The following is an 11,133-nucleotide window of genomic DNA, read 5'->3' as shown; positions in this document are numbered from 1 at the left end:
GTACAAGAGCCTCCTCCTACATGACTTAAAATGAATCTGAGACTATGGAATGTCCACCTATCAAGAAGAAAGTTAATTTAAATAAATAAGGCAGATTGAGACTAATCTCTCCTTGTGTCTTTCTGTCATTGTCTTGGAATCAGGTAGCCCGTGCCTCATCTCTCTGCTTTTCTTCTTCCAGTTCCCTCAGGTGGAAGGATGATGGATAAAAAAGAGAAGGAAGGAATACAATCCAAGAGAAACAGAAAAGAGTATAAGTCAAAGTCCAGGTGAAAGGGTCATTCTGAGATTCCTCTGTAAGAGAAAAAACTTGCTTCCCTGCCTGCTCTCCAACTCATCTCTGAGCACGTGCTAAGAGTGCAAAACCCCATGTGAGTGCCCCAGGTAAGAGGTGCTTTGGGCGTCCCTTTTACTGCCACCTTTATGTATACGAGAAATTTTGGCTGTTTCTTTCCTCACTTCAGTCTAAGATGATGGGGGACAGTTCCTCCTGCAACCTCTGCAACTCTTCTCTGGGATGTGGGAGATGACATCCTGTTACCTACTCTATTTCCAACAGTTGGGAGTCCTGTTAGATAGGGGCTCTCTTCTACCATGTCTTCCTGCCAGTGGCAGCCTCTCCTCAGACTCTGTCTTGCAGTTCAGCTGTGACTGCTGCTGTGCCATCTTAGGTGTTTCCTGCTGCTTTGATCATCATTGTGTCTATTCGGACAAAATGAGTGGCTATAGCTCAGCTCTGCACTTTTGCAATGGAGGGAGCCTTTTACTGTGGTGAGGAAAGACTCTGGCAGGGGAGAGGCAGCGGGACACTATACTGCTAAAAAGTAGTAGTGTAGGTGTGGGAAGCACTGCTTAGACATGTAGAGAGATATGTAGGGTATGTACCCTTGTGTTCTGACATGTTAGGTACTCTAATCCAGTGGTTTTCAGACTGTGGGTCGTGGAATGTAAGGCACTGGGTCCCAGCGGCTCTGGTCAGCACTGCCGACCGGGCCATTAAAAGTCCCACCGGCGGTGTTGCCCAGCTAAGGCAGGCTACTCCCTACCTGTTCTGACACCGCGCTGCGCTCTGGAAGCGGCCAGCAGCAGGTCTAGCTCCTGCGGGGGGGGGCATGGGGCTCTGTGCACTGCTCCCGCCCTGAGCACTGGCTCTGCACTGCCATTGGCCAGTTTCTGGCCAATGGGAGCTGGGGGGGCGACGGTGCCTGCGGGCTTGCGCGCCTCCACCGAGGAGCCAGACCTGCTGCTGGCCGCTTCCGGGGCACAGCGCAGTCCGTGGTGCTGGGACAGGCAGGAAGCCTGCCTTAGCACCCTGCTGCACCGCTGACCGGGAGCCGCCTGAGGTAAGCCTATACCACAGTCCCCTGCCCCAACCCTAAGCCCCCCCAAACCTGGAGCCCCTTCCTGCACCCCAAACCCCTCATCCCTGGCCGCACCCCAGAGCCTGCACCCCCACCCCAAAGCCCTCACCCCTGTACCCCAACCCTCTGCCCCATTCCCAGCCACACACTAACCCTCTGTCCCAGCCCTGAGCCCCTCCAACACCCCAAACCCCTCATCCCCAGCTCCCCTGGGTCACAGGCGTCAAAAATTTTCTTCAACTGTGTCACCAGAAAAAAAGTTTGAAAACCACTGCTCTAATCTACTCGCATAAGCCATGCCTCAAATCTACACTGCTAGCTGGGCATATAGCATCTGTACTCTGCACATGGCCCTGAAGTATAGACATAACTTTGGTTTACCTCCCACTTTACCCAACACACATCTTCTAGACTCAAGTAAGGAATTTCCTCTTCTTCCCAAACGCACACAAACCCTTACAGTCATAGTATTGCCAGCCCCAAATATTCAAAAATCACGAGTCAGGCCCCAAGAAGTCATGATTGGCTTTAAAAAAAAAATGGTGATTTTTTTTAAAAGGTTTTGCATTTGCATTCTGTTTTTTGGCCTTCAGGGTGCATGCCGATCACATTTTTTCAAGCTTTTCTCAGCAAACACAAGGGCTAGTATCTTACTGCTTAAAAAGGAAAAAAAAAAGCTGAAATACTCACCTCTGGGAGCTGAGGCTTTAAATAAAACATCTATTGCAAGACCCACAATAAAACTGTGAGTTGGCAATACTGCAATAAGCACGGGCTACATTGATGACGCAATTGGAAATGCTAAGAATCATATTTGGGACAAAACATTCCTAGGTATGCACTACTTTCCCCATGCACAAATCTCTCCAAGAATTGGTTGACTTGGACTAGCCTAATCTGGACCAAGCTATGACTGATAAGTATCCTGTCTCCTTTGAGAAGTACTTCTTAGTCTCCAAGGTAGATGGCAAGGTAGCAGCCATTACTTCAAAATCTGCCCCTAAATTGATTCTCTTGCTACCCTCATGAACAGATTGGGCTCGGTCATCTGCCAGTGCAAAGATTTTGACATTGTTACCTTGTCCCTCAAGATTGCAACCCATTTGGTTTACATAGCTAGGTCACTGCAGTTGCTCAACTAGATCACCAACCTGGCAGAAGCTACCATAAAATAGAATCACAAAATAGTGCCATGTATGAAGGATTTTTGAGCTATCTGACTTACTTCTCTGCCACACAATTTCTGGTAGAATCACCAATGAGGTTAGGTGCACTAGTTGCTCTACAGTATTAGACACATATGGCTTTGAGTTTTAAAATGCCATTTTGTGAGGAAAAATTCAATTTGTAACTATTGCTTTCAAAGAGGTAAAGCTGTTTCTGGAAGTGAAACCAAGGAACAATGTGATACATGTAAAAACCCCATCAGCTCCCAAAGCTCCCTGTACCCACCCAGTGGTCTTGTAAGAAATGTCATTCCCAATCTTTCCCAGGGCCCTTTCTGGGATGGAAAGTCTATGATTATTTATATTGCAGTAGCATCTAGGAGCCCTAATCATGGACCAGAACTCCATTGACATAAGCAGTGTCTACATTAGGGGGTTGCAACAGTACAGTAGTGTTGGTAGCTGAAAATTTAGTGTAGACAGGGCCTTAGATGGCACTGAGAAGTGAGTTAGAGGGACACAATGAGTTGAGTTAAGCAATTAAAATTTTAAATGAGGTTTGTTTTTCCTAGAAGGCCAATGGCATTTTGGGATGTATAAGTAGGGGCATAGCGAGCAGATCGAGGGACGTGATCGTTCCCCTCTATTCGACATTGGTGAGGCCTCATCTGGAGTGCTGTGTCCAGTTTTGGGCCCCACACGACAAGAAGGATGTGGATAAATTGGAGCGAGTCCAGCGAAGGGCAACAAAAATGATTAGGGGTCTGGAACACATGATTTATGAGGAGAGGCTGAGGGAGCTGGGATTGTTTAGCCTGCAGAAGAGAAGAATGAGGGGGGATTTGATAGCTGCTTTCAACTACCTGAAAGGGGGTTCCAAAGAGGATGGCTCTAGATTGTTCTCAATGGTAGCAGATGACAGAACGAGGAGTAATGGTCTCAAGTTGCAGTGGGGGAGGTTTAGATTGGATATTAGGAAAAACTTTTTCACTAAGAGGGTGGTGAAACACTGGAATGCGTTACCTAGGGAGGTGGTAGAATCTCCTTCCTTAGAGGTTTTTAAGGTCAGGCTTGACAAAGCCCTGGCTGGGATGATTTAACTGGGAATTGGTCCTGCTTCGAGCAGGGGGTTGGACTAGATGACCTTCTCGGGTCCCTTCCAACCCTGATATTCTATGATTCTAATATTTTAAAGTTGTGTGTTGATCTGGTTTTGCACAACTGAGCTTTGTGCATATTAGCATGTTAACTTGCTTTTCCAAGAGCAACAAGATTTCAATACATAATTTGAAATATCTGTAGAGAAGGTAGATACTGTATATTTTAAAATACAAAACTTTATTTAAAAATACATAGTTATGGTTGCTAAGTGAGAACAATGTAGTTATCACCTCATTTACAAAACCCAGGCTCACAGAAAGGTAGGGAAATATGCATATTTCATCACCACATAACAACCTTACTTCTGACCCATGGCTTATTGACCTTTTATGTTGTTTTTGTTATCTTGATTTCTGTCTAAATATTTTCTCTTAAATGTCCCTTTTAAGGGAGACTTGTCAGTGGAAATGATCAGTTAGTATATTTATCATTAGTCAGTAAAACATTGTGGTAAAATATTTTATAATTGCTTTTTTCTTGAGAATAATATTGTATATGTAGCTTAACAGAAAAGCCATAAAACAGCTGCCCCTGGCACACATCTTTCTGGCTGGCACAGAGCTAGCTATGTAGACTTTGCCTCACTTAAGGTTGCCCCCACACTGGGAGAATATGACTCTATTTTAAAATGCTTTTAACTTTCTAACTCGGGTTTGTTTTTATTATTTTTGTAAATAGTTATTGGGTAATTTTCAGTGAGGATCTATTCATCCTGAACATCTAGGCCTTAATCCTGGAAAGAACTGTTAATGTGCTTCACATTATGCATTTTGTGAATAATAATTCCACTAACTTTAGTGGGACTGCTCATGAACCCTGATCTTCAACTTGTGTAAGCTGCTATAGCTCAGCTGAAATCAAATGAACTATGGCAATTAATATCATCTGAGGATCTGCAGGATCAGGACCTTAAATGGAAAAGGTTTAGCCATTTTGAGTGATCAGAGCAGAAGGTTTTAAGCTCCCCCCCCCCCCCCCAAATCAGCTTGCTCAAACGGGGGAGGGAGGAGAATCATCCCAGACTAAAATCAAGCATGGAAAATTTCAGTTAGAAAGGACAAAATTTCACGTTAAGCATGTGAATATAAGTCCATATGAAAATCTTACCATTCTATTTTAAAAGGCAATGTTCTTTTCCCATTAGTCATATTTTAAGGTAAATTTAGTTTGTGCTCCCAACTAGTCTATTAAGAATTAGCATCTTAGAGCCCAGTCTTCCAGTCCCATGGCTTCATCCAACTCCCACTGAAATGAACGGGACTCTGTTCCTTGACTTCAGGGGGATTTTGGCTCTAAAATACTATTGAATTAAATGAAAATGTTGCTACAGTAGGGACTATAGGTTTGAGTCACAGTAAATGTTAACAAAAGTTGCTATGTAATCTTTCATGTTGTTTAGATTAATTCTCTGGTGCCATCTAGTGTTTTTAGACTAGACTAAAAATGTCTAATCTAGTTCTTGGAAGATAAATTGTTTCAGGCTACACAAATCACCCTTCACTGCTTTTCAGTTTCACTTTTATGTATAAAATCATCCCAGCGGTTCTTAATATGTGTGATTTAGACATGAAACTTGACTAGTACAAGACCAGACATAGCAAAAACACCTTTCATAGCAAAGGTCTCAAAGGTTCTGGTCTTTCTCTGATTTTCAGTAAACTTCACTGAGAGGGTTGTTCAATTTCCCTGTCTAGTCTTGGTGAAAAGAGCCACTAGTAGGGCATTTACTTTATGTGACTACTTAGCCTCTGAAAATGGAGACCTACCAGTTCATTTCATGTTGACTGACCAAAAGTAATGACTTTTTTGATCACTATCAACAAGCAGCCAAACTGAAATCAGAAACGAAAGACTGCATACACCATTAACAGTTACTGCCCATAATTGTGGAACCTATTCTTCATAAAAGTCTAAAACTTATTTGGGGTACTGAATTCCCCTGGCTTATTTCATTTGGCATTAGAAAAAGGTTTTTGGGTTTTTTTTTTTTGGGGGGGGGGGTGTCAATTTTCTGTAAATTGGTTTTTTAACTAATTGAATGCCTCACTGTGCTAGCTGCAAATCTCACAGCATTCAGTGAACACTCATTAACTTCGTGTAACCCTGCAAGGTACTGTCTGTAAGTATTCCCTTCCTTGCTGGTAAGGATGAGATTAAGGCGTCTGTGACTGGCCCAAGATGACAGAGCAAGACACCGAGGGAACCGCTGTAAAACCCAGCCGTTCTGATGGCAGAGTCCCTGTTCTCCTGGCGAAACAGGACTGCGTGCCCTCCCCTCACAACGGACCGGGCCTGAAATTCAGCAAACGGAAACCCCGCGCTTTGGTTCCCCGGGGCCTTGCGCCGAGGGGCGCCGGGGGTGGCCGGCGGGAGACCTGCCCTCCGTTTGGGGGCGGGTTAAACGTCAGCGGCGCTGCCACGTGGCCGCCGCGCTCACGGGCCCCAAGCGGCGCTAGTTCAGGGCACAGCATCCGGGGGCGCTGGCAAGGCGGCTGGTTGCGGCCGGGCCCCAGGGGCCCCCTGCTAGAGGCGGCGCATGACGCCGCCATCCTCCTTCCCCCCCCCCCCCGCCCCCGCAGCAACGGGCCCGAGCCATCGCAGTGCGTGCTGGGAGTGGTAGTTTTTGCTGCCTGGCTGTGGGTTGGAGGGGGCGGGGCTTGACACGGCTTGCTGGGATCGATCACGGAAGCGCCGCCGCCGGCGGCTGCGTAGGGCTAAGTGTACTGCGCCTGCCCACAAGGAGCCCGTTGATTAGTAGAGGCTCCCCTCCCGGCCAATGAGGGTGCAGAGTGGGGGCGGGGGCGGAGCTCGGCGCCCGGGTGTTTGGATTCGAACGCAGCTCCTGGCCGGCGCAGGCGCAGTGTGAGGCAGGCCGGCGTTGCCCTCTAGTGACGGGGTAGGGGATGCCGGGCGAGGAGGAGGAGGAGGCCGAAGCGGGGGCCGGGGGCAGCGCCTCCTCCCCCGCGGCGGAGGAGTGGGGCACTCGACAGCGCTATGAGGAACTCTGCAGCAGCCTCAACATGGACGAGCGCGCCCGGGCCGAGGCCTGGCTCAGTTACCAGGGCATGAAGCGTAACTACACCCTGGAGGTGAGGGGCGGCCGGGGGGGCGGTCCGAGGTGAGGGGTGGCCCGGGGGGACCAAGCTGAGCGGGGAGGGGCGGAGGTAAGGGGCGGGGCAGAGGGCTAGCTGCGGGGAGGTGGGCTCTCTGTGACCGACCTGTCCAGACCAGGAACGCTCTGGGAATCGCATCCTGTGTTGTTGTTGCCTCAGAGACTCTCTTCCCCAGCGTCAGGAAATGGCTCCGTAGCCCTCTGGGCAGGAGTCCTAAGGTCCCTCTTCTTGGGGAGCAAGGGCGAGGATGTTAGTGGTTGCCCCCTGAGGGAAGGAGGGTTGGATTCCCTGATCTGTGATGTATTAACCTGAGGCTCCAGCTTTTCCCTAATCGAGACCAAACCCAACAGTCCTGTCTGAGATATTTGCAAACCGGGATATTTCTCTCCCAATTCCTTTAAAATTGCCATGTGTCCATTTCTGTAACATTCCTCAGACCCAAAAATGTGTTCGAGTCTAATACAAATTTCTTCCCGTCTATTAAACCTTTGTTTAAAAAGTGGGGAGTTTAGGTGAAGTCTACAAAGTCTAAAGCTTTGTTGCTTTTATAAAATATAATGTGGAATATTTGCAGGTGGTATGAAGAGTTTTTTATAAATTAACATTGTGTGATGCAGTAGCCTCAGTTTTTCTGTTGGTTTTTTGCCTTGCTGTTTTCAGAATTCAGTCGTTTACAGTGTATGTTCCCATATGGACTAATGGGATTCTACCATAGTGTACTTTCTGGTGATTTGCGCAGATATGTTTTTCAGCTATCGTGTATTATATCCAGATAAAGTACTTTTTTGTGTTGGTGTTTTACTAAATGTTGAACTAGGTTTTATTTCACATATTACACTAGTTTCTGGATTAAACAACAGAATAAAGTAAAGAAAAATTCAGAACTCAAGGACACAGATACTAAAAGAAAGAAAATTCAAAATTTAAGTAATAAAACTGACTGTTCTTCCAATGCGGTTGGCAAACTGTCTAGCTATAATGGAAAACAAATAATATGGGCCTGATTTCCAAAATATACACATCCAGTTTGCTTACACAGCTACTGTGATTGAATGAAAATCTGATAGATGCACACATACCTATTGCTATATAAATAGGTACCTATTGGACGTACAAATATCTGTAGTACCATAATAACCACAGTTTCTATGTGTGATCTAGCACAGAACTGTGCATGTACATCTGTATGGTCAATTTTGGGAAACTCAGCTTTTAAATTTGATCCCATGACGTTGAGATTCAGATTTATTTGAAAAATATTTCTACCTGGTAACTTTCTTAAAAAATAAATATGGCAGTAAAGAAAAGTGTTAATATGTATATCTGAATACACTAGGATGGCAATTAAATAGAATTTACTGTGCAAATATAACTTTTTTTATTCATATGCAAAAATATATTTAAAGGAGAATTAAGATACAAGCACTCAGCCGGCACCCTGTGCTTCTTGTGCCCTACCAGCATATGATAATTTAATTCCCAGACTCAAAGGATGCAATACCAGCTTCCGTTACATACTTCTTATAAAAAAGTAGTTTAAAAAAAAATCACCAAACTACAAAGGTTAGAAAACCAAGAAAAGCTGAGTTAAGGGGACATTTTCCACATAATACAATACCTCTTACCATGCATCAAAAGCCTGATTTATTTGGAAAGGAACAGTGAGGTCAAAGCACCAAATTTAAAACCAACTTTTTGGTAATTTAGAAAATTGTTACCTCAATTCCAGATTTTGAATGTTAGCTCAGTGTCAGAGACACAAGGTGGTTAGGTAATATTTTTTATTGAACCAACTTCTGTTGGTGGAAGGTAGAAGCTTTCAAACATCTCCCTGAAGAAGAAATCTGTGTAGCTTGAAAGCTTGTCTCTTTCACCAAACAGAATTTTTTCCAATAAAAGGTATTACCTCATGCACCCCTGTTAGTCCCAGGATATTACAGACACAATGACACTGCAAACAATTCACTGTCAGCAGAAAAAGTAGCTTACTGCACAACACGTTTTATCCATTGTCTGCTGTACGCAGTTAGGATTTCCCTGATTTGTACTTTGTCAGTTGAGGTGTTATGATTTTATTTAAATTGCTACCATGTTTTTGTTTGTTTGTTTGTTTGTTTGTTTTTTGTACTGATTGTTTATCAGGAATAGGTTTATCTCATCTTAATACATCTTTCTGCAGGCCAGGCAGCCCAGGAAAATTATGGCTGTGGTAGAGAGCATATATTGCAGATGGAACATTGAGAGTGACATGCTAGACTTACCAATAAGATATTCCCTGACAGGACACAAGGACATATGTGCCCACTGCTAGAAAATGCCTTGAATCTCATCTGTGTGACACTTTCAATTACCTTGATGAAATAGACACATGAAACTGGATCAAGTGTATAAGTTTTTAACTGTATTGATTGTGGGTGCAGCCAGACTGGAGAGCCCAAACTTGAAAGCTTTCATTCTTAGCCCTTGAGGAAAAATGAACACGTGTCCTTAGGAACAATTTTTAGTATAGTCAAAGGAGTTTATTTTTGTGGTGGTCACACAAATGGGTAATCATTCAGTTGTGTAAAGTAGACATACAAGTAGATTGAAACAGACTCCAATATACAGTTTCCATAAATCATTTGGGGAAGAAGAATGTTCTAGTAGCCAGGAGCAGTTGCTCTCATATCCACAAGGTGATAGAAGATTTAAAATAATCTTCTCTTGTTAGAAGTAAAAAAGCATGCAAAATACCCCATGTTAAATTTGGCTTAAACATGAAATTGGTAAGTGTAAGTTAATTGATGCTTTCGTAATTTTGATGTTACCCAATTTTAGCATTTTTTTTTTAAATTCCTTCATTACATTATAACTAGGAAGAGCTTTTGAATAATTGAGTTAAGCTTTACAAACTTTCCCTTGAAATGTCCTGGATTATGTTTTGCTTTTTTCTCCATATTGGATGCATAGCTGAAGTAAAAGAAATATTTATCAGTTTATCCTTTAAATGGCGTAATGTTTAATTTCACAGGGGAATGATCTACACTGGCTAGCATGTGCCTTATATGTGGCTTGCAGAAAAGCTGTCCCAACTGTGAGCAGAGGGACAGTCGAGGGAAACTATGTATCCTTAACAAGAATCTTGCGCTGTTCGGAACAGAGGTAATTTCTCATTTAAAAGTGCAACTATGTTGTTAAAATGTAAAAGACTGCATTTCACCTGCAAAGGTCTAGAAATTGAGAGTGAAGGCTGAAAATTATCTTTAACCCACTCTTATTTCCTGCATTTTGACACACGGTATGTCTTCACTACCTGCCAGATCGTGTACACTACGCAGTGTAGACCAGGGCACAGTGTCTAAGAACAAAGGTCTTGCAATATAACTTAACACTATCATGAGTTAAAGACAGTTTCTGTCTTTAATACTTTCCATCATTCTGAATGAGGATGTTTAACTAAGAAGGTTAAAATCATTTTAACAGACTTTGTTGTGATTTTATATCTAGTCACACAATTCACCTGAATCATTAGCATGTAACAGAGCATGTTCTATCTCTGAGGCTGGCTTTTCAACCTCAGGAATCACAAGCAGGCCCATAAAAAGTAGTGGTGGTGTGTTGGGGTGTTTTGGGGGGGTTTATTTGGTAAAATCAAGTAAAAGCTGAACTACCTGTTTAATACATAATATTCATATTCTTGTCTTGATTTTTCTCAAGTACTTAGTGGTAATAACCAAATGAAAGTGAGAATTTATTAAGTTGCTCTAGTCACATGAGACATTTTCTTGAATTTTACGCACATGCGTGTGCACACACACTCTTTCTCCTTCAAACAGTAGAAAGATGTTATCTTTGAGTTCTGGTCCCTGTGTGTATTCCACACACTCTAGGTACCTGAGACTGGAATTTTCTAGCAAGTAGTGTCTGTTGTTTTGCGGCTATGCAGTTATTCTCCTTGTGCTCCAAGCTGAGGATATAAGGGGTGGGGCAGATTGATGTCTCTTCAGTTCCTTACTGCTGCATGACCTGATTCAGAATCCTCTGAGTCCTAAGCAATCTTGACATTGTTTCTTCCGAATGTGTAAATATATTTGTATGTAGTTTTTAGTATTCTTAGTGTTTTAGAGTTTTTATAGTCTATTTAGTATAGTCTCCCCAGTCGGATCCAGGCACCTTTCTGAGCACAAGTTCCGGAGCAGAGGCCAAAACTGTAAGTCTCAGAAACAATTGCCTCGTGCCTCTTACAAGAGTAAGGCGCATACTCATGGGCATAAGAACTGATCCCCTTCGTGATCTGCCTCTAAGACAATGCCCCTGCATGCCTTGGATCTGTTGGTCCTGACCCCTGGGACT

At 43.7% G+C, this 11,133-nt stretch overlaps 1 protein-coding gene across 1 annotated transcript in view; it reads left to right on the top strand.

The window, feature by feature from the left end:
• The first annotated feature begins 6,486 nt into the window (after nt 1-6,486).
• Nucleotides 6,487-11,133, top strand: part of RBL2 (RB transcriptional corepressor like 2) — a 58,016-nt gene continuing 53,369 nt past the window's right edge. Inside the window, exons 1-2 of the mRNA XM_048870615.2 lie at nt 6,487-6,777; nt 9,812-9,942. Of these exons, the coding sequence (XP_048726572.2) occupies nt 6,592-6,777; nt 9,812-9,942 (317 nt within the window). The 5' untranslated portion in view covers nt 6,487-6,591. The remainder of the gene's footprint in view (nt 6,778-9,811; nt 9,943-11,133) is intronic.

The sequence above is a fragment of the Caretta caretta genome, chromosome 12 (genome assembly GCF_965140235.1).
Source record: "Caretta caretta isolate rCarCar2 chromosome 12, rCarCar1.hap1, whole genome shotgun sequence".
NCBI classification, from domain to species: domain Eukaryota; kingdom Metazoa; phylum Chordata; order Testudines; family Cheloniidae; genus Caretta; species Caretta caretta.
The sequence above is the reverse complement of the archived record's forward strand: the minus strand, read 5'-3'. Positions and strand labels throughout refer to the sequence as shown.